General features: G+C 45.6%; 1 protein-coding gene across 1 annotated transcript; it reads left to right on the top strand.

Annotated features, from left to right (window-relative positions):
- Positions 1 to 8,326: 8,326 nt before the first annotated feature.
- hmgcll1 (3-hydroxymethyl-3-methylglutaryl-CoA lyase-like 1) lies at positions 8,327 to 21,668 on the top strand. The gene is given in 10 exon segments (XM_056609577.1): positions 8,327 to 8,787; positions 9,789 to 9,866; positions 10,443 to 10,550; positions 10,867 to 10,962; positions 11,078 to 11,226; positions 11,915 to 11,978; positions 12,968 to 13,056; positions 13,058 to 13,154; positions 20,915 to 21,040; positions 21,544 to 21,668. Coding segments are annotated over 10 exon segments (1,008 nt in total). The 5' UTR covers positions 8,327 to 8,691; the 3' UTR covers positions 21,649 to 21,668.
- Positions 21,669 to 22,519: the final 851 nt, after the last annotated feature.

Here is a 22,519-nt window from a genome sequence, read left to right as displayed (position 1 = left end):
AAAGACACAACACTGAACGTCATAACATTCATCCAGAACATGGCACTTGACTGTTTCCCTTTCTGTCCATTGTCATATAATCTCTATTAGTCCAGCTATATATTGAACCGTGAGTTAACATATTAAATATATAGATATAATATCCATTGGAATATTAACGCATCCCTGAATATAAGATATTACATAATAAGATGTGCTTGGTTCAATGCAGCCCTGGAATGCAGTGAACTCAAAGCACCTAAACAGATATTCTGACATATAAACGTATAATATTGCGAGGTGTGTTCCTTGTGTTCTTTTGAATAGGCTGTCCAACCTCAAGCACTACAATCAGACATTCAGTGTTGGCTACATAACTGCCTGTATTAACTGCAAATCACGAAACTGAGTTATTCTTTGTTTCCTTTCACATCACTATAAAGATCTTCAAACAACAACTTTTTGGCACACAATTATAATCTCACCAAACAAACAATTTGGAGTAGTTGTGTTTTGTATCTCCATTTTAACATATCAACATGATTTTTGTGTTTTTATAATGGCTAATGTATTTTAGAAGATTGCCCTTTTTTCTAACACTAGTGCCTGTTCTCTAACTCAATTGAGCTCTGTCACTCTCCCAAAACACTGGCATTGACAAGAATTTTCCTACAGGATTTCCTACTTGGTCAAGTCCCTTTCCTTTGTTCATTTTTCAGCTAATACTTTTAATGCATTGTTGCTGGCCTGCAGTCCTCAGATTTCCTCGTGTTTAAAAACCATCCTGGAACCCAATAAAGGAATGAACCCGGAAGCTGTGAAACTTCTGTCCAGTAGAGTCACTGGTAACACTAGCGCCGCGTGCTGGGAACCAGCCGGAATTTGCCAGGAGGGGGAAAGCGTTTGGCGCCTGAAGGGGATGGCCAGAAATCACCTCCAACGGCAATAAGCAATCCACCTTCACATGGGCGAAGGACGCAGGGGTGAATTTAGACATAGGCGCATGCTCACATCCTTCACGCCTCTACAGGTTGTAGGAGTAGTCTTCCCTACCAACCGCAAAACGCCGTGCCGACGTGAATCAATCGGCCCACACTGGGAGGATTAAGTCGGGGTGGGGCTAGGGAGTTCATAAAGTACCGTAATGCTACTTGGTCCCGAATGTTTATTGAAAGTGCCCATTTAAAACCAGCCAGTATTATAAGTATATTTTATATAACCGTTTATATACATGTACTGCGATAAATTATAGGGAAATGTAATGTCAAGGCCGGACTTGACAGTCTTCGTTGTTTTCGTGTCCAGATGTGTGTGCCGTCGGTAGAGCCAGTACTGCCAGAACCAACAATACGTTCGAGGTCCTCGTTGTACCACGCTATGGCGTAGATGTGCGTGCGTAATATCGAAGAGGTATACGGTGAATATTTTCTTTTACTTGCGGAGCTAAGTTCCTCCAGGGATTGGGTTCATGGGATTCATATTTATTTACTGCAACGTGTTTACCTTCACCGCACACAGCACCCACACTGTTACACCGGCTCCCCTCTCTGACCCTCCCCCACTCCTTAACTTCTCTCTCTCCCTCCCCCCCTCTCTCTATCTCTCCCTCCCTCTCTCGTTCTCCCTCCCCCTCTCTCTATCTCTCTCTCTCTCTCTCTCTCCTCTCTCCCTCTTACTCTCTCTCTCCCACCCCTCTCTCTCTTCCTCTCCCTCCCTCTCCCCCTTCTCCCTTTCTCTCCCTCTCTCTCTCTCTCCCCTCTCTCTCTCTTTTCCCTCTCTCCCTCTCCCACTCTCTCCCGCTCTCTCCCCCTCTCTATCTCTTTCCCTCTCTCTCTCTTTATCTCTCCCTCTCTCTCTCTCTCTCTCTCTCTCTCGCTCTCCCCCCCCTCTCCTCTCCCCCCCTCTCTCTCTTTCCCTCTCTCTCTCTCTCTCCCTCTCTCTCTCCTCCCCTCTCTCTCTCTCTCTCCTCCCCTCTCTCTCTCTCTCCTCTCTCCTCTCTTTCCCCCTCTCTCTCTCCTCTCTCTCTCTCTCTCTCTCTCCTCTTTCTCTCTCTCTCTCCCTCCCTCTCTCCCTCTCTCTCCTCTCTCTCCTCTCTCTCTCTCTCCTCCTCTCTCCTCTCTCTCTCTCTCTCTCTCTCTCCTCTCTCTCTCTCTCTCTCTCTCTCTCTCTCTCTCTCTCTCTCTCTCTCTCTCTCTCTCTCTCTCTCTCTCTCTCTCTCTCCCTCTCTGACAGGGCAGAACATTGAGTGACTGTATTTGCCTTAATTAAAATCAGCACCCTGCGTGCCCAGATGTGATGTGGGCTCCAGCAGGGTGCTGACGTGGGGCTGAATAGAGGAGGCCACCTGCTAACTTCACTCCTGGCCCCACGGACGGTCAGCATTCCTGCGGCCCGGTTGCCTGGCATGATTACCACTAACACTCCACAATCCCATCTACTGTTTTAATATCATGGACTGCTTCCAATCCCGGCGGGATAACTCCCTCGCTCGCTTTTCCGTCACGTACGGGCGGGCGAGAGCATGAATGAGCTACCTAGAGGAGGAGGTTTTCTCTCCGAATCCGCACGCCTCGTCCTTACCAGAAGCCAATTCCCGACCACATGAATGGCACGCTAGTAACAATTGCGTTATTGAGGCCAGGCTAATGAAACGGGGCCATGTTTCTGCCCTCAGAAAGCCTCTGTGGCTGACTGGATCCCAAGGGGAGTTCAGTGGGCCAGGACCCCATGCCCATCGGGGTGGTGGTGGGGGTGGGGTGGGGGGGTTCCCCTGCCCAGAAAGTAGCGAACAGCCACACAAGAGACCAGTCGTGTGAAAATAAACAGCCCTTCAGCGTTATTTATATGGAAATCATCAGGGTTTTTCTGTTGTTATTATAACGTGTGGCTAGGTGTATGTGTGTGCTGACACCTCCAATAGCGCTACATATCAGTGATATTATCCATGAAATATATTATGTTATTATCATTATGTATTCATGGGAAAAGTGAATAGGCTTAAGATCGGTTGTTATGCGCTGGTATTCTTTAGGCACACTGTGGTTGGTTCTCTTTCCATGGCTGTTGCGCGTAGTCTGCGAAACAGACATATCGTACTAGATAACAGAAAACGTTCAGATGCTTATTAAATGATATGGTTTCAGAGAAGGGCGGATGTGAGGGTTTAAACTTCTGAAGCTTTCGGTAGGTCTTGGACTTGACATTTAATGAATTGAGTCAGGCTTGTGGATCCGTCCTCTGGCAATCATTTGCAGAAAATGGCACGTGGTTCTCGGCTGGGGAAAAAGACCCAGAAGGGTTTCATAACGACAGTGTCAAGACACAGGGGTTTATACCCGGAGCACGGTGATTTACTTAATGAATGGCCATGAATGAAACACTGGCTTTATGTGTCCCACGTCAGGTAACCTGGTTTCCTATACCTATTCCTTTTCCTTAGGATTGTATATCAAGGCCTATGAATATCCCCCACTACCAAGGCAACCTGCACACACTTTCACCAACTGGTGAAAGAGAAACTCTTTGCCTTGGTTGTACAATGATGTTATTTTTCGCTCAAGTTGAATTGAGTGCAAATGCAAGAAATAACAAAGTGTTTCCTTCTGTTTTTCTGTTTCCTTCTCTTCACAAAGCTTGTCTTGTGTCTTGCTGAGTTATTTCCAGATTTAGTCATTGCATTCTGCACACAGAAGTCATGGATTTGAGACTGGAAGATCTCTATCTGAAAATAAATGAAGGCTACACTTAGCCTATTAGATGAATGCTAGAAACCTACACTTAACAATAACAGCAAGATAGCAATGTGAAAACAACAGAAAAATCTAGATTATTATGGTTGGCAAAATTTCGATTTATTTTGTTAATCAGAAGAGAAAACCACTCCACAAGTGAAAATAAATAACCACTCCCCAACTAAACATGTTTTATAGATAAGTTAGGAGAGGGGGGGGGCATTGCTAACTGATATAGCTTGTACAGATATTAGTCTGTAGAAAGGTCCCACAAAAGAGGAACCTCCAAAGAAAAGTAAGTATTTATAGTGATGTTTTGTGCCATTTCACGACAACACTTTGTAAACTACCCATTTTCTATCGCCCTTTCCCTTCTCCATTGTGCCTCTGTTTATTTGGAAAGTGTCACCTTGCAGGTTCATCCACGAGGCTCGTGAAATTGTATCTAATAAAAATGTTGTGCAGTTTACCTAATTCATATTTCCACATGTGGTTTTCCTTAGGGGTGTTCTGTGGGTGGGCCCTGACTTCCACGCTGCTCAATCAGTGCTTCTTGAAACAGGGGTGGGGGGTGTGGTAGGGTTGAGGCTAGGGGGAGCGTAGGGGACCATCTGGGTCACATTCTTACGTGTTGTTTGGTATGACAGGGCTGAGGCGAAACTCGCTGAGAATGCGTCCTAAACGCGGGCCCATGTAGAAACCCTGATTGTTTGTTTGTTATTCCCATGTGCACGTTTTGCCTCACACACATGCCATCGTGCACCACACACAAGACACCCACACAAACACACTTTTGCGAGCACACACGCACACAAATACATGTGACGCACAGACACACACACCGGAGGGAAAATGTGAAGTGGATGGTGTTGTGAAACTCAAACAAAGCAAAGACACCTGCTTATTCAAAACGTGGTTTCTATCTGTGGGGACTGCTGACAAACATTTAAAATTAATCTATTTGATGATAATTCTCTTTGTCCTCTTTTTAAAACCGTGACGCTACATAGTTTAGTAACAAAGGCCTATAATGTTTAAAATGGATAGAAAATAAACCTAATTTCCGTGCAGTCCAACATCATTCATTGGAATCTGTCTTGGGTTAATATTATCCGAAGACAATACTTCATAGGGCAGTGGTATTAAGACTGTCTATTTTCCCAAAATACTATTCTTGGGGGTTTTATGTGACAAGTACTGTTTTACAGAAAAAAATGTATTCAGACTGCAAAAACTCTTGCACCTTAAAATAGGTCTTCAGTGCAGGATTGAAATACTCGCAGCTTCCATTCTAAGTGGTTCCATGTAGAGCGAAGGGCTTCTTTGGTCGTTCTGTGGTTATCAGCACAACTGTAAATATGTGGCCGTGTAACACATATAAACTTGTTTGTTTGTGGTTTGAAATTTAAATCCAAGAGTGGTTGGTTTCCAATCGAGAGCCAAGAGAGAATTATTTTCGGCCAAACTTTATTTGGCTGAACCGCAGAGGTAAGCATGAGAGTAAATATACAACCAAGAGGATGACATGGGCAGTAAAATGAAGTATATACACTATATACCTATATATACATTTATGCAAGAAGAAATACTAAAATAATAATGTCAGTGTATGTTTTTTAATGCCATGCCTTTTCATTGAGGAAAAACTGATGTCAACAGCAATTACGCTATAGCGCAGTAAATTTTGTTTATATCTAATTTCTTTTTACAAGAGACGTGGACAGATTTAAGAAAACAAAGTCCAACTTTATGGCCTCGTTGGAGTGTTTTTCCAGCCATGGATTCCCCAGAAGTACAATTAAACACAACGCACAATATATCTGTAGCTACTTTGAAACATCTGCTCGCATCTGTGGCCCTGTACTATCTGTAATGAATAGGCCCGAGAAGTTTCCCATACCGAACCTTAATATCTCAGCCAAAGACTTTTTCTTACCCCAAAACAGAAGTTCCTTGTAATTAAAGAACAATGTTCCTTTCAAGTCTGGCCTAATTAGCCACGGGGCGAGCCGAGGTGAACTTTAACAACATTTGCTGAGCTTGACAAATTCTTTGATTCAATTCAGATTCCGGTGAGTTTTACTAGCCTTGGCCTATTCACTAGGTGATCATTTGATGACTGAGAAGCAAAGGATCAGGTCACTGACTTGACTGACCTGAAGCCATGAGATCCAATGGCGTGTGAGTGCTTCTGGGTAAGCTTTTACACACATGCTCTCTCCAAGGAGTGTGTGTAGGAAAGTTGGCGCAGATCATGACAATCCTCTTCACAAATTATAAGCATGAGCCACAACTTGAACCAATATACCCGATTTATTTGTCTTTATTTCCCCGAAAAAATACGTGCAACAATTGCCAAGCATCGTGGTTGCACAGGAAAAAAGCTAACTAATGGATTATGCCATTATATTGCATTCAGGGTTAGGAAATTGTGCCAATCTCCCAGTCATGGCACTTTTCTGTTGTTACACTTCAGTAAAATCCATGATGGGGAAATCGAAGACGGATGTAGGATGAAAATTGATTTAATCTGGTTCCTGTTTTCTTTCTTCCACTTTATTTTCAGTGTATATCTGAGCGCTTTAAACCTCTTTCATGCCAGTGCTGAAACCTGTACCCCATAAAGTATGTTTTGGACATCTGCTCTCCCTCTTCCCCATGCTCCCATCCAAACACAAAACACACACAGAAGAGCCCCTCCAGTTTGTAAAATAGATGTTCAGCCGGTGGCAGGCGGCAAATTTTTTAGTTTACGGTAAAATACTGAAATACGTATATAGTCTGTTTGATCGTAAGAGGCGTAACAAGGAAAGCATTTTGCACTAATGCACTGTATACACAAGTGTTTTGCGTCTGTGGGAGAAGGGGTGCAGTGTTGATAGCGGTGGGAATGCACTGCATCTGCCGGACGGAAAGAGGGGTACAACCCGTGCCTAATGGAGACTGACTTAATATAGTCTGTAACCTGTTTCTCCTCAACACTAACATACCTATTGTCATTAAGCATGAATGTACGATCCTTGAAAGATATACCAGCCAGCGGTGAAACCGTTTTTTCTCCTGTTTTCGTTTCGCTCACTGTGAACACGAAGGCCACAATGTGAATAAAACATATTCTTAAAGAGACCAGATGTTGCTATGCTTCATTACTATAATTAGCATTAACAATCGCCAGCCGGCGGACCAAATCAAAAGAAGCCCTTTTCAAATATCGTATTCCCTGAGCCAAGACAGAACACGTTTCAAGTAGGTATGGGAAGGGAGAAATTATAGAATTAGAATCTATATTTATAAGGCCCAAAAGCCTTCCCCCTGTATCATCTGTTTAAATTGCGGCTCCTCATTCACCTGCATCGCGTTGCTTTGTTCACGTGGCCGGGCCCCTGGGGGCCCTCTCTTTAGAGTAACCCGCTCCAGCTGCTACCGGTCAGGATGAACCTCCGCCGCTGGGTTCCCTCTCAGGAACGTCAACAAGGCCTTCCCGGTGAAGACGCAGGCAGGCCTACCGCCCATATATGAGCTTTCTTCCACCGCAGTTGAAAAGCAGGAGATTGTCTGTTTTTAAAAGCAGTCTGTTTAATAGATCCCTTTGCACCTTTCTGACTGGGTTAAAGTTATTCTTTAGAGTGAAGAGAGGGATATGGGGAATGATGCCTTTATGTATCAACGTTACTGTGAAAGAGTCATGTTTGACACATTCAACGTAGGGCCTATGTTATATGAATACTTAATACCGCATAAGCTGTTTCATGGATTATAACAAAGTTGACCTGCTCCAAGTTCAACAGCTCTTAAGTCGGCCTATTGTGCTGATTGTAGGATTTCCTTTCCCCTGTGCGGAGCTGTTTCTTTCTGTCCAGCTGAAAGAAATGTAAAATAAATTAAACCAGTGAATTTCTGCTGAATGAAAAAAACCCAAGGGTGGATGTGTCTCTGGCAGATATACTCTGACACAAAGCTTAGCTAAAAACCAAGAAAGATAGCAGAAAGTTCAACAAGTTGATAACCAGTGCACACAGACACATCCACAGACATTGTACTAAAAAATAAAAAATAATAATAAAATAAACACAAAATGAGACACACAAAAAAATCTAATAAATATTTATGTGCATCAACCGACACTGCAAATCAACGTTAGTCCTGAGGTCACAAAAAAAGTAATTCTCAGCGCTGATGCAGAATCAGAGTAGCCACCATTGGGTTCTCATCAGCGGATGGTTTATCACGGAGGAGGGCTGCCTTAGTGCGAGGCCTTCATTAAGCCGATTCTATTGTTAACATCTGTGCTACGAAGAATGAGCCTTTCTGTGGTACAGTTTGCCCTGGCTTAACAAGGGATTTTATTACACGCTGCAGTTGATATTGGCAGCCCCGGCGCGTCTGGCAATGGAAACTGTTCAGCTGTTTAGGTCACAAGAGATCAATCAGAGCAGCGTGTTTCCCCCGCTGCCTTGACTCTCAACAGGAAGTAGGCTGACATTGAATAAGTAGGCGGGGGCAACATATCCTCGTGACAGTAAAGGCGTGTATAGTGTGCTGTGCTTTAGGCATTGGTTCGACACCTAAATTGATCAGTCTGGGAAAAAAATGTCGTTGTAGTAGCAGCACTCTCTGTAGTGTAGACAAAGCACATCCAAAAGCTACTGTTGTATCAAAAAGTCTCTCTCTCTCACTCTCTCTCGCTCTGTCTCTCTCTGCCCATGTGATGCTGCTGCCATGGCAACATGCTGAATCATTATTTACGGTGTACTGCATCGGACACGACTCCTCCTGATGTAATCCACTCAAGCATCTAAGCCAGCCTCGCCGTCATCCCCGTCCCGCACGCACGCATATCGATCGATGCACCCATATTGGATGACGGGGAGACACTGACACCGAGGCGGCATCGTGAGACGACGTGTTTCTACCGAGCCAGGTTGTCAAGCGAAAACACGACCAACGAGGACGCGGATGCTGTGGTAAGGCAGCCGTCTGGATGGGCAACGTACCCACGACAGTGAAACACTGTCTGAGCCACGAGCAACTCGCTCGGGACTACCCGTGGCTGAAGCGGTGGCTCGTTGAAGAGAAGGTGGGCATATTTGCTGTGTCTGGTTTGTTTTTTCCCCGTCTCCTTCTTGCACGTGTCTACACGCCACGTAACCATCCCGGGAAACGCGAGAGGATGGGAGGGGGGGGGATGCAAACATGTGAGGCGTTTTAAACTGAGCTTGTCTGATGCAAAATGTAAAAGATAGCCTATTGCATTGTCATAGTTTAGATAAACCCATCTTCAGAATAGGGAGTGGCGCTAGATAAAATAAAAAAATGTTGTATCCATGTTATTCTCTTTTAATGATTGACATCAAAGCTCTTGCATGCATGTTGAATGTTTATAACGGTTAAAGGTGTAGTGTATAGAATTGAGTAGGATCTAGCCAAGAGACTTGGCAGATGGAATATCATTTTCATAAGTGTGTTTGAATTAGTGTATATTCTTTTGAAATAAGAATCGTTTACTTCTGTTACCTTAGAATCAGCGCATCTATCTTTGTAGGGTGCCCTTCCATGGAGCTCGCCATGTTACTACCGTGGCCCCGAAGGGACAAACAGCCCTAGAAAGATCAATTTAAGAAAGGGGGGGGGGGGGGGGGGGGATTCTGCAAACTCACTGCTAGATGCTACTAAATTCTGCCACCTGGAACTTAAAAGCTGCTCTCAGTAACTCAATGGGCCCTTATGCATTTGTGTACAACAATATTTGTGAACAACAATATAGGCCAATATTTGTTTGTGCGTCATTTGGTTTTACCTTTTCTCCACCATCCAAAGGGCACATTTACTATTAGTGAACAATTTGAAACACAAGGCCAGACATTCAGCGTTCTCATCATCTCCAGAGTATCACCAGGTTCTACATCTGAACGCAATCACACGTCTGACTCCTCTGTGTTTCTGGAGCTCGGCTTGGGGAGTCGTTCATGTTTTGCACACTAAAGAACGATTAGACCATGAGTTATTTATAATGCAATACCTTCACCAGTTCACCCCATGCCCCTCTATAAACAGAACGATCCTTTGATATCTTTCCAGAGTCTTGGAGCGCACGAGTACCCAGAGTTTGTTAAAATCGTTGAGGTCGGGCCAAGAGATGGGCTTCAAAATGAAAAGGTATGCTCTTATATCTGTCCAAACTGTTTAATAATTAGGCGATATTTCAAATGAAAAATCTGTTCCGTGCATATAGGAAACTTTTCCAATAGTAGGCCTACATCATGTGGTGTATGATCTATTCTTGTAAATCTGGATATTTATGGGAGTTTATAGAACATGCACGCTTTTTGTACATGATCGCAGTCAGCATGTGTTTCACATTTTCTTTTAAATATCGTACGCTTCAAATGTTCCTTAGATTCAACAGAAAACATGACACAGGTTCCCTAGATAGCTTTCTGATGCTTTCGCTTTGGCACCAAGAAATCGCAACTCTTTCCCTTTTTTCCAGCCCGACACAATCTGAAAAATATGACATGATGAGGGACTTAAATTTCAGCAATTTATCTGTGAATAAAAATGTATTTTTTAAGATTCAGCAGGTGAGTCCGGTAAATCACTGCGATTTGCAAAGGTGTAAAAAGAAAAGAAAAAATAAGAGACACATTGCTGTCTGGTCTTGTCTTGTGATACTTCCAGCCTCGAATGAGATCACGTCCATAAAATCAATGTTTCAACTTGATTCTGCTTCAGGAGATTGTTCCGACGGAGGTCAAAGTCCAGCTGATAGACAGGCTCTCAGACACGGGGCTGTCTGTAATCGAGGCCACCAGCTTTGTGTCTTCAAAGTGGGTACCCCAGGTAATAAATCCATGCGGCCGCTCAGACAGCGTTGAGGGATTTATGGAGCGTCCGTTTTAAGAGCGTTCTACTGGGGGCTAAAAGCAGCACGTTTAGCAACACACCTTATTTAACGCGTGGAGGTTTTGAATGAGTAAACAGAGACTTATACTTTTATGTGTATTTGTATAGCATCACCGGCACATTTAGCCGCCTTTTTAAAAAATATTAGTTTGCTGTTTCATTGCACGTGGCTAGGAAAAGGCTGCCTTTGTTCTCCCATAAGGTTAAGTTTTATGAGGCCCAACTGATATTCCTTTCCACCATATGTTCTCAGATGGCCGACCACACTGAAGTTCTGCAAGGAATCAGAAAGTCGCCGAACGTTCGCTATCCCGTTTTGACGCCCAACATGCACGGCTTCCAAAACGCGGTGAGTGCTATCCTTCATCGCTTTATGTGATGTTTTTTGTAACTTGTTGACATCGTTTGACATCTTTAATACCTGTGAAGACGTAGGTGTTAGCGTTTTCCCTGTATTATTTCAGCTTGCGGCGGGTGCTACCGAAGTAGCGGTGTTCGGGTCGGCCTCAGAGACGTTCAGTAGGAAAAACATCAACTGCTCCATTGATGAGAGCATGCTGAGGTTTGAGGAAGTCCTCAACGCCGCCAAAGACCAGCAAATCCCAGTGCGCGGGTTCGTACTCGAGACGGTGTACAATGTCCCCCTTTACAAGGAGTAAAACCGCACATCGGATTTGATACCGACTATAGTATCTAACGGCGACGAAAAACCCCACAAAATGTTATATTTATCTCCAAATGAAGAAAAATATAATCCGTTATGCAAGGGAGTACTTACACGATTCAGCAGTAATAGGTCTGTTCCACTACGTTCCAGATGTGCACCAAGCTATTATATGCCTTGGTAAACCACAAACACACATGTACGTCGAAGAGAACAAATCAAGACCTTCGTTGGGGAAGGTATAGAATATCGTCACATACCAAAAAGCCACCAGCCACTTCCGTAATAATGTTTACACTTTATTTCAGATTTTTCTTGTTTTTCTTAAAGGTCAGGCTACTTATAAAATAAAGAATGGCTGTGCACGCCATTTACACACATGACCCCCGAGTCATGCATGTGCATTTTATGATAGCTGATTCGCAATCTCTGTATCCACTAGGACTGCATGGGAAACCACAGGTATTCTAGCGGTGTTAGGTATTCTAACATATTGGTGTTATTGCCTTTATGTTTACAGAATTCGATATTTCTCAAAACGTCTGTTTCAAACGAATGATGTCTCTAACTTAACTTTGTTTTAAATTCAAATGATGATGATTTTCAAAATAAGGCGCATCTCACTTATCTTCTTCAGATATGTTTCCTGTGCCCTCGGATGCCCTCATGAGGGACCAATCGACCCTTCTAAAGTTACAGAGGTAAGATATACAGTTCTTTGTCTCCCAAATGTATAGCCATAATATGGTATAATAGAGAGGAACCTTTATTGTGTAGCAGTGAATGTTTAATAACAAAATGCAGTTATCTTCTTCCAAAGTAAAATGTTTATTAAGTAATAATAATTATTATACTGCTAATAATTATTATCATCATCATCATTAGTGCTTCCCACAGTATGGCTTATGCTACACCACTGACTGTACTCGACAAACTCTCCCGTACATGTAGATTATAATTAAAAAGGGAGAAATATACAGAATGCGTTTATATTTATAATAACAGTAAAGCAATTATCTAAACGTACAGAGGACCATTGAATTGTATCCTATGTGGTTCGTACAGGTAGCTGGATTCAGGTAGCAGCATTTTTTCTCTCACTGCGCAGTTTCACCGTGTTTTCCTCACAGTAAACAGGTCGCATCTGTTCATAACAACCCAATCATCAATCAGTCATTATAATTTCCCCAACCATCTTTCATGTTTCAAAAGCTGTGTGATTAGGTGTGATACCTTGATTTCCCTGGGTTCCTAAATTAGACCGAGGTGCCATAATGAGTGTTTCTAGGGTGACTCCCAGCAGAAAGGTAGCAGATTCGATCCCCTATGTCATGCATATATTGATCCATGAATACATGTTGCATCTATGTTGCTTTGAATGAAAGTCTCTGCTAAAAGAATTCACAGTCACTAATCCTGCACTTTTCGAATATTGTATATATTTGTCTTGTTTGTCCTGCTTATTCAAGTCCAGGAAGGCCCTGGCTCACAGCATTCATTAAAAGTAGCCTGACCCCCGTGGTCAAAAGGTTCTGGGTTCGAACCCCAACCCCGCATTCTCAGTCTACCTGAGACTCGAGCAAGCCCCCCCTCACCCTTAACTCCCCCCCCCCCCCCCCCCATGAATGCCGTGTGTCTCAAAAACGAAAAATGTATGTGGTGGTCGGCTAAACGGCCGATAACCTCCCAGGTGGCGAAGAGGCTGTACGAGATGGGCTGCTACGAGGTCTCCCTGGGGGACACCGTCGGGGTGGGGACCCCGGGCTCCATGGCCGCGATGCTCCGCAGTGACCCGGGAGGTGCCCTGCCGCGCCCTGGCCGTCCACTGCCACGACACCTACGGCCAGGCGCTCGCCAACATCCTCACCGCTCTGCAGGTGAGAGAGCCGCCGCCCTCACGCAGGTACGCTCACGCAGGTACGCTCGGCCAGGGCCGTTCGCGGGGCCGTTTAGTGAGCCGACCAATCACAGCCCATGAGCCGACCAATCATCGACCAATCACGGAATTTAGTGAGCCGACCAATCACAGCCCTCGCAGCTGCAGGCTGTGATTGGTCGGCTCACTAAATCCCGACGCAGAACCGTAACAGGTTCAGACTGCGCCGAGGCGTCTGCGTGGTCATTGCGTCGACGTGGAGCCATAACTGAGCCTTTACTTCTTAGTGATTTGATTGGATGTCGCCGAAGTGACAAAACGCTCGAGCTGTGGGTCAGCATGTTGCAGGTTTTATACGATGTTGAGTAGAGGCCGGATTTCTGATGTCTAATTAAAACCGGTTGGTTAAAAACTGTGTTAAAACTCAGGTTAGGGTTAGGGTTAGGATATGTTGTTCTATGTTTTATGTGTTTTTATATCTAAAATATCTTTTAGATGTACTTTGAAGAAGAGGCAATTTGTTAAATAGGTGAAAACCATGCGGTAACTTACAAGGGGACATCAGTCTCGAGCAGTGTTTTCGAAGGTGGACGAGGTGGATATTTTACTTTATCATCAATCAGACCACAGCATAGAAAGAGGGTAGTACCCTTATTGGTCCTACAGAGGTGCTGGTAAGCTCTGACCGACAGACGGCTGTGGTGAGGAGATGTCGGGGGGGGGGGGAAGGGACGCATGCTGACCCCGACATGGGGAAAGAGTTTCCAAGAACACAAAACCAGAGTGTGGGAGAGAAGACATTGTACATGAGGAAAGTTTGAGTATGGTGGTGCAATTGGGGGGGGGGGGGGGGGGGGGGGGGGGGGGGGGGGGGGGGGGGGGTGGGGGGGGGGGTTGGATTGGTGGTTGAAGGTACAAGGAGAAGACGAGGACAGGACAGGGAGTCAAGCTCTGCTGGAGAGATGAAGGAGACGTATCCATCATACTTGGGGAGGAAGAAGGGGAAAGGAGCAGGAGGGAAATCAAGAACGCTAGGAGAGGATTGAGGTGGACGGGTTGTTTTTCCTAAGAGAAAGGGTACACATCGATGGGGAGTATGATGTAGATTTCCTCGTCCTGGCTTGTGTCGTGATGGTATCTGGAGATGAAGAGGCTCCATTGTTCTGGGTCCAGCTGAAAGTGGAGAGGGCCTCAAGGAACCTTTGGGAAAGATAATGGTGATGCATGATATTCTTGACAAAAACAAATGTTGTGGTCATTTCTCTTTTCTACCTTTAATCTCAGTCTCTCTCTATGCAGGATTGTTTTGGGAACTTTCCCCCCCCCCCCCCCATCATTTCTCATACTGTGCACATACATATTGTCCAAACCACAAAATGCCCCAGGAATGTTCTGACAACATGCGGCTTGCATCCATTAGCATCACTCCCCTTGTTGCTTTGAGGAGATATCTCCTCCAGATGTTGAACTCGAGGAGCTAATGCGATTTTCTGTTTAACGTTTAGCTAGAGCAGTCGATGTGAGCGGGCCAGGTGAACGCGTGTAATCCCACTTTCCAGCTATTCCTCTTAAGGATTCATCTTTGATGTACAGTGTAAAGAAAGGCCCTTATCTTTTGTGTATTTTCCATTATAACAATCATCTCTACCGGTCGTGTAATTATTTCCATGTCATGTACTCAGAGGTTAACTACGTCTGAATGAAGTGATTGGTTGCTTTATTTCAAGGCCAATGTCAAGAAGCGTATGTTTCCTATGAGCTGACGAATGATTAAATTGGTACTTGATGTTCATATTCTACGTTTAAATGAGTGGATTTCGCCGGAGTGACCTCGCTATAGACCTGTATCGACAGGATGTCCCTAGGAAGAAAAAACTAAGGTGCTCAAGCTCATCTTTGTCCTCGACCGGATTCTACTTAACTCTCTTTGATGGATGACAACCCGTAATTTTAGCGAGGTGTTTGAAATAGATGCATTAGCAAAGGACTGGCTAAGGTCTTGGCAACCGATTTGTTCGTTTTACAAACGTTTTCGTCAAAGTAGTCCTTTGAAAATGATGAATGAGCTTCAGTTAGCAATATAAAATTGCTTTTTTCTCTTTAATATGGCTATATATTAGCCATATTGGATGGTAGGTAGTAAAAAATAACACCAGTTCTTCTAATTTAAAAAAAACAACTAAAAAGCACAATCTCTGCTTCGTTTGCTGTTATTGTGTGTTCATATCTATGGCTATGAACCAAAACGGACGTACCGAACAATATGTCACTGTCCCGATGTTATTGTGCTTTTGTCTGCTGTGTAACCCAACTGCTGTGTGTCACCACACCTCATTATGAATGTGTTCAGTGGTGTTGTACTGAGAAGGTACTGTTTGCCTCATAACAAATATGGGGGATTACAATGGGCATAGAGAGAGAGAGAGAGAGAGAGAGAGAGAGAGAGAGAGAGAGGAGAGAGAGAGAGAGAGAGAGAGGAGAGAGAGAGAGAGAGAGAGAGAGAGAGAGAAGAGGAGAGACCATCAATCAACATGGACAAAGCATTAAGTAACATGATACGAGCCTCTTCACAAAGGAAGATGACTCAAAACCAAGCCACAGAAGAAATCCCAGAATTTAAATGAGCATATATTCCAGTGGTCCTGCCGTCAAACCAAGACACACACACTCGTCTTTGATGATGCGCTGTTGCCGCTTTCTCCTCCGAACATCTCCCTCAAGGTCCTCGTCAGCCTGAATCAGAAGAAGCACCCCTCGTTTCTGTGCAGTGCCGTACCTATCGAGTGCATCACTCAGATGTTTATTTTCACTGTTTGTCTGTCTTGACTTTCCCGCCACTTCTGACCACCGTGAGGAGGGGGGGGGGGGGGGGGGGGGGGGGTTGTTGTCTGTGTTCAGAGGAGAGGGATTCTCTTTGAGAGCCCTGGGTGGGTCACTGCAGGTGTGGGGGGGGGGGGGGGGGGGGGGGGGCAAACACAAAGGCTCACCTATTCAGTGTCTGTTGGACAAAAGCGAGCGAGACTGCAAGGTGGACGGATAGAGAAGCCCTGGGGGGGAGTTAGGTTGGGGGGGGGGTGAGATGAGGTTTGGGGGGGAGATCATCCTTTCACTTTCCCCCTACTGAAGTGAGCACATGAATAATGCTTTATATGCAACTCCAAAGCTGTCGTAGTAGGGGTGTGTGTGTGTGTGTGTGTGTGTGGTGTGTGGTGTGTGTGTGTGTGTGTGTGTGTGTGTGTGTGTGTGTGTTTGTGTTGATCTAGTCTCCCGCAGCGACGACCACTTTGAAACTCGAGTCCTAGTCGGTGTGCTGGGAGACACTGGAGTGTGTGCGACAACGCAACGGTTTTAAAGTATTTTTGCATTTGTAATTTATACATTTTACACAGAAAAGGTTGCACTAGGCTTCGCTGTGTTTTCCTCAACAGATGCCTTTTCGGGGGCTGTGCAGGGATTGTGTGTAGTGGAGTCGTGAGAAACGGCCAACTAAAGTCAGACTACTCCGACAGTTGACTTTGTGCTTTGCTTGCGGACGGCCCTGAAAAAAAAAAAGGGGACCAATTGTGTGAGACAGCGAGACATCCCCCGCGGATCGCGTTTCGATTGGATTTAAGACGAGACAACCCCCGCCCCCCCCCCCCCCCACACACACATACCCCCTTCGCCATCCCCCCCGTAAAGCCACAGAAACAAATGTCTGCCAGGGATAATTAACGCAAACATTTGCTGGAAATGAAAAACTTTTATGACTGCAGTGTGCTCGTCGTCTAAGTCCACCACCACCAACCGGGAGAAGAAATTAACTCTGCCATCTCTCTCTCTCTCTCTCTCTCTCTCTCTCTCTCTCTCTCTCTCTCTCTCTCTCTCTCTCTCTCTCTCTCTCTCTCTCTCTCTCTCTCTCTCTCTCTCTCTCTCTCTCTCTCTGACTCAACTCCTTTGTTCCTGATAAAGACATTCCATGGTCTTTGTACCGTCTTTCTTCTTCTTTTTTCAGCAGGTCGACGGGCTTTGTTAACCGTAAAAAAAAAAATAGAAAAAAAATATAGTCCTGGCAGGTCACACAATGAGAATGTATGTGCTTATATTTCACAGGTCTGGCAGCTCAAGGTATTCATCTCAGCATCCCCGTCATTGGGTGAGCTGTCAAGGGCTGCATTGCTCACCAGCCAGTAGAATGAGCTTTGTTTTGCCAACAGCTCATATTTTGTAGGGTTGGCTGTTTGATACATTGAACGGTTTACGAGATAATGTTACCTCACATCGGGGTAAAGGGGTTAAGCTATTGACGAATAATAGATGAAAGGTGAAAACAGGTCTGACCTCTTTAGTAAAATCTAGAATTTAATCTTGTGAGCGGATCGACTAAAACCTTGTCAGACTACTTTATCACATGTTGTCCGTTCAAACCAACACACATTATAATGTACCAGTTGACAGCTTGGCAGATTCTCAGTGGCATTTGATTATGGAAACCAAATCCAAGATTTATCTAAACATCAACCTTTCAAAGAAAAGCTTGAAGTCTCTTTCAAAAAGCTTGCCAATAATGTGATGTGTTTATAGCATCGGACTCCTCCAAAAAGCCAAGCTGAAGGTATTCTCTTTTAAGTAACCCATGACAGTTGTAATAAACTGTGTGGTTGCTTATTCCTATTTCAGATGTAAGGTGCGTTAGGTTGCGTTAGGTCGCTAGGTTAGGCGTTGCGTTCTTCCATCATGGCAAGTTTAAAACACACCGCCAAACAGCCACAGCTTCAAAGAGTCCAAATATTTTTGGACTGTACTGCAAATATTTCGGTTGTTGCTTTCTCTCGTGCGGCCAGCCGGGTCAAAGCTGGAATAATTTCATGTTGAAAGCGAGTTCCCCCAAGGATACGAGCCACATGGTCACTCACATGGCCCCGCCCCTTCCTGAAATTGCCGCAGACGACGTTCCCCAGACGAAAATTAATTCAGCGGGTTGCACAAGGTGTCTTAACGCGTCCCAGGTGAGCACACCTTTTGTCATTAGCAGACATGTTGATCCGAAGGGACTCGCAGTGGGCATCACCAAAACTAACACCCTAACAACTAGGCTGTCCTCTCCCTGATTGGTTGGTTGGTTGGCTCGCTGGCGGGTAGTTGGCTCATTGGTAAGACTGCTAATTAGTTGGTTTGTTAGTTAGTTATTTGGTTCATTTTAGTGCTAGAGTTTGTACACTGAAATCGTGTTCAGCTTCTTAATGTTTTTCTTCGTTTCGACTTCCACTCCATTAATATGCGTAACAGATTGGTGCTTGATGACAGACTTGTTTATCTGTTGGTCTAAATACCTTCCCATGTGATGTGCTTATCAGCTGTGGATCTCACCTGTGAAACCCATTTATCCTCCTATTCACAGCCATAGAGCCACGGTTTGCAGGCTTCAATACACATGTACTATGTTTCCTTTTTTCCCAGGTCTTTCAACCTCTCTCTCTCTCTCACTCACACACTCTCTCTCACTCACACACTCTCTCACACTCAGACACATACACACGCACCGCACGCACGCACGCACGCACGCACGCACGCACGCACGCACGCACACCACACACAACACACGCACACCACACACGCACACTTGTTATGACGCAGTTGCAAAAACCCAAAATGTATCCAGTGCAAGTGTAACGTATCGCGGAGCTGCTTAACCACCTGAATAATGAAAACAGGAACCAGGGTTTGTATTAGACCCAGGAATGCACTGTGCATTTTCCAGCCCGACACAACCAAGGCTACTGCTAACTTAGCGGTGCGCAGTAATCCGAACGCTGGCGGAAAGGGCTCCCTGACCACCAGCTCCTGTTTGATTAGCGTCCACAGAACCAGCGCAGGACCGGCTGAACGGGAGCCTTGTTCCCGGGCCTTTTGTTCCTGCGGATCCCCTGTGGCCTTACACTGGTTCTGCAGCCCCGCCCGCCCCCCCTGCCCCCCCCCACACACACACACCAACCCACTCCCAGAAAAAGTGCGAGGATCGCCGCGGTGGATTACAAATCCTTGTTTATACAAAAACAAAAATGAAGTCTGAATATCCTGCTGCTCTGGCTACGCTGGGGTTTCTCAAGGTCTGGAAACCCCGTGTGGGCGAGCGGAGCTGCCACTGTAACCTCGAGCACCTCTACTACTACTACTACTACTACGACGACTACTACTACTACTACTACTACTACTACCACCAGCCGCGCCCCGCCTCCTCCCTACTCACTCCCCGCCAACACAAACAGCAATTACTACAGCCCTTCTGGGGGACCCTCGGAGCAGAGACGGGGCCGCCTTGCCCCGGGATTTAGACGCCAGAAAGAGGGGCAATTAGGAACATTGTTCCACGGAGGAACAAGAGGTTTTCATGACTAAATGCTGTGACCCAGAGTTCCCCAGGGGGGGGGGGGGCTGTCTCCCTACGATAACGAACGTAACCCGCTGACCGCGGAGGGGAACGGGGTGTTAATGAGACCTCACTACGGGGGTCTGGCGTGTGGTGGGGGGGGGGGGGGGGGGTGTGGAGGTTGACGTTCTGGCATCTGGCTCGGGCCGTGCTGGGTCCGGGCTGCACATCTTCTATATGATATTCTCACGACAATTCCCCTGCATGTGGAACATCCCGCCGCTTTGATCTGACTCTCAAGGCCTTTGCTCTGGAGTGTTTTTTTGGGGGGGGGTGGGGGGGCAGGCATAGTTCTGCTTGTGGCATTTAGAAGAAGAAGAAGAAGAAGAAGAGAAGACAGCCGTGGTAAAAGGGGAAGCAGTGTGTGGCTGTCGTTGAGCAATGCAGCAGCCTTGTTTAAGTTGAGACCTGCGTGTGTGAGTGATGCCATGACTTCTGTTTCAAAGCGATGAGATGGTGTGAGAATGGGGGCGATCCTCCCGGGGCTCAAGCTTCTTCGGTCTGTTAAGCACCGACGGGTTTTGGGGCGCTATACGCTGCAGAGGAAGTGATGTGAAGGGCTCCATCCTTTTAAGTTCGAAGCAGTGGATGACTTCTATTGTTATCAGACGGCACGTCATTTCAAATACAACCGAGGCGATGGCGCCAGCGAGGACGTTACACGGTGCAGGTTGAGCGTTCCAACTGATATAGTTTTCTCCGAAGCGATCGAGGAAGAAGTCAGTTATTTGTCAGTATCTTTCGGCTTGGAATTGAAAATACCCTGAGAATTAGGCTATTTCTTAGAAACAGTGCGACTATGACTCAATATTGCTCAATTTCATATGAACGACAGAGCAGAATAAGCCCGTATATTCCTACTTTAGCGGTTACCGGTTAGTCTGTTCCTAAGGCCTCGTAAGGAACAAAAAGTCCCTGTGCACGCCGGTAAGTATGAGCAAATCCCCATTCTGGTTCAGGGCAGAGAGCGGTGCTGTACAAACACGAGTTACAAGGAACGTTAGGAGTGCATGAGGCATACTCTTCATAGCGGTCATAATGCCTCACTATGAACAAGGCCATAATTACCCCGCCACCGGTGGTTTGGATGACACCAAAAACAGGATGAGTCAGCCGTATCGGTGTGCCTACTCAATCTCCCCCAGACATAAGCCCACAGTTCTCCTCAACAGATGTAAAACATGACCACAAGGACCTGGCAAGTGGGTACGGGGCACCAAATCCAACAAATAAAGCAGAACCAAGGACCATTGTTCCGGGGGGGTTTACCTGGGGGGGGGGGGGGGGGTTAGGTTAGGGAGTGGAAGCCAGGGATCAGGGGTGCTGAATGTCTCTTTGTACGTTGGTCCCAGATGGGGGTTTGTGTGGTGGACTCGGCAGTAGCAGGCCTGGGGGGATGCCCATACGCCCAGGGTTCGTCTGGCAACGTGTCAACGGAGGACGTGCTCTACATGCTCCACGGCATGGGCATTCAGACGGTAAGTGTCCCCGTCACTGTCACTTTATTTGTTTTGGATTGGATTGGTTGGATTTTTTTTTAGCGTTTTTATTATTCAGCGTGCATTTGTGGCTGCCAAAAGTGACATTGTCATCTGGTCGTTATTTGGAAGATTGATTATGGGGATACTTTGATTGAAAGTCCTTTCGAAATCGTCCCGATATTTTTTTGTAGCGCGATGAATTCACCGGTTCGCTTACATGTTTTGCGCTGTGCCAAGTGCTCTCCCTTCTGGTGGGACTCGCTTACTACACATTCGAGAGATTTTATTTTTTGTGTGAACTAGAAATGTGCTGCTCTTAGCCCCTAGCACATATTACCCCAACACCTACTAACATCAGCGGTTTGTGTGTTTTTTTAATGATGACGAGGATGATTATGGGAATATTAGTGATGATGATTGGGAAGATGGCGGTGATGATAAGGATGATGATGGTGATGCCGCTGACGAATATTATTATCACTTTGCATTGTTTATTTCAGGGAGTGGACCTCTCCAAAGTGATCACAGTGGGGGACTTCATCTGTCACTCGCTCAACCGCAAGACAAACTCCAGGGTCGCGCAAGCACGAGGATCGCAGCTGTGAATCAAAGCCCGGGAGACGCAATCCTTGGCACTTCAACTGCTGTGGTGTGCCGGTCAACTCCTTGTCCCGTTTCCCCTGGTTACGCAGCCAGCAGACGGGGCAGTAACAGGGCAGCTGTATTGAGAGGCTATAAGAAGATACAAGGTCGGTGGCAGTCACACAGAATGAGAAGGATTTAGGTATTGCCCTATTCAATTGACGTGGCCAAAGAAGTCTGATTTAGATATTTACTGTAACTTATTTTACCTTTATCTAATACATACGCTATTGAGCCCAACAAAGTAACACCCGCACATCCACACCCACACGCACACATTGATAATGATGCCTCAAATCCCAACCCCCTGAGCTCACTAACCATTGCCAAAGATTCCTGATTTGGAAATATATATATGTATGCAGAGAGAGAGAGAGAGAGAGAGAGAGAGGAGAGAGAGAGAGAGAGAGAGAGAGGGAGAGAGAGAGAGAGAGAGAGAGAGAGAGAGAGAGAGAGAGAGAGAGAGAGAGAGCGATGAGGGAGATAAAGAGAGAGAGAAAGAAGAAAGAGACAGACAAAGAGACAGACAAAGAGACAGACAAGAGAGGAGAGAGAGACAAAGAGAGACAGAGACAGAGACGGAGAGAGACGGAGAGAGAAAATGATATACTACTTCCATTTTACCACATTCCTTATATCAAATAATATCAGTGCACTGGATAGAATGTGATGTCGTTCATGGACTGCAATCAGGAATGTGGGATAGTGACCATGGTTGGTGAAGGCAAAAACAAACTTACTTACTTAAACTTTACTTAAGGTCTGAAAGCCCAGAAGGGAATGTTTGTTGGCCATAACAGAGGCAGATACTTATCCCAATGTCTGTAATTTTTG

Source organism: Gadus chalcogrammus, chromosome 15, assembly GCF_026213295.1.
Source record: "Gadus chalcogrammus isolate NIFS_2021 chromosome 15, NIFS_Gcha_1.0, whole genome shotgun sequence".
In the NCBI taxonomy this organism is placed as follows: domain Eukaryota; kingdom Metazoa; phylum Chordata; class Actinopteri; order Gadiformes; family Gadidae; genus Gadus; species Gadus chalcogrammus.
This window is presented reverse-complemented; position numbering and strand designations above follow the sequence as displayed.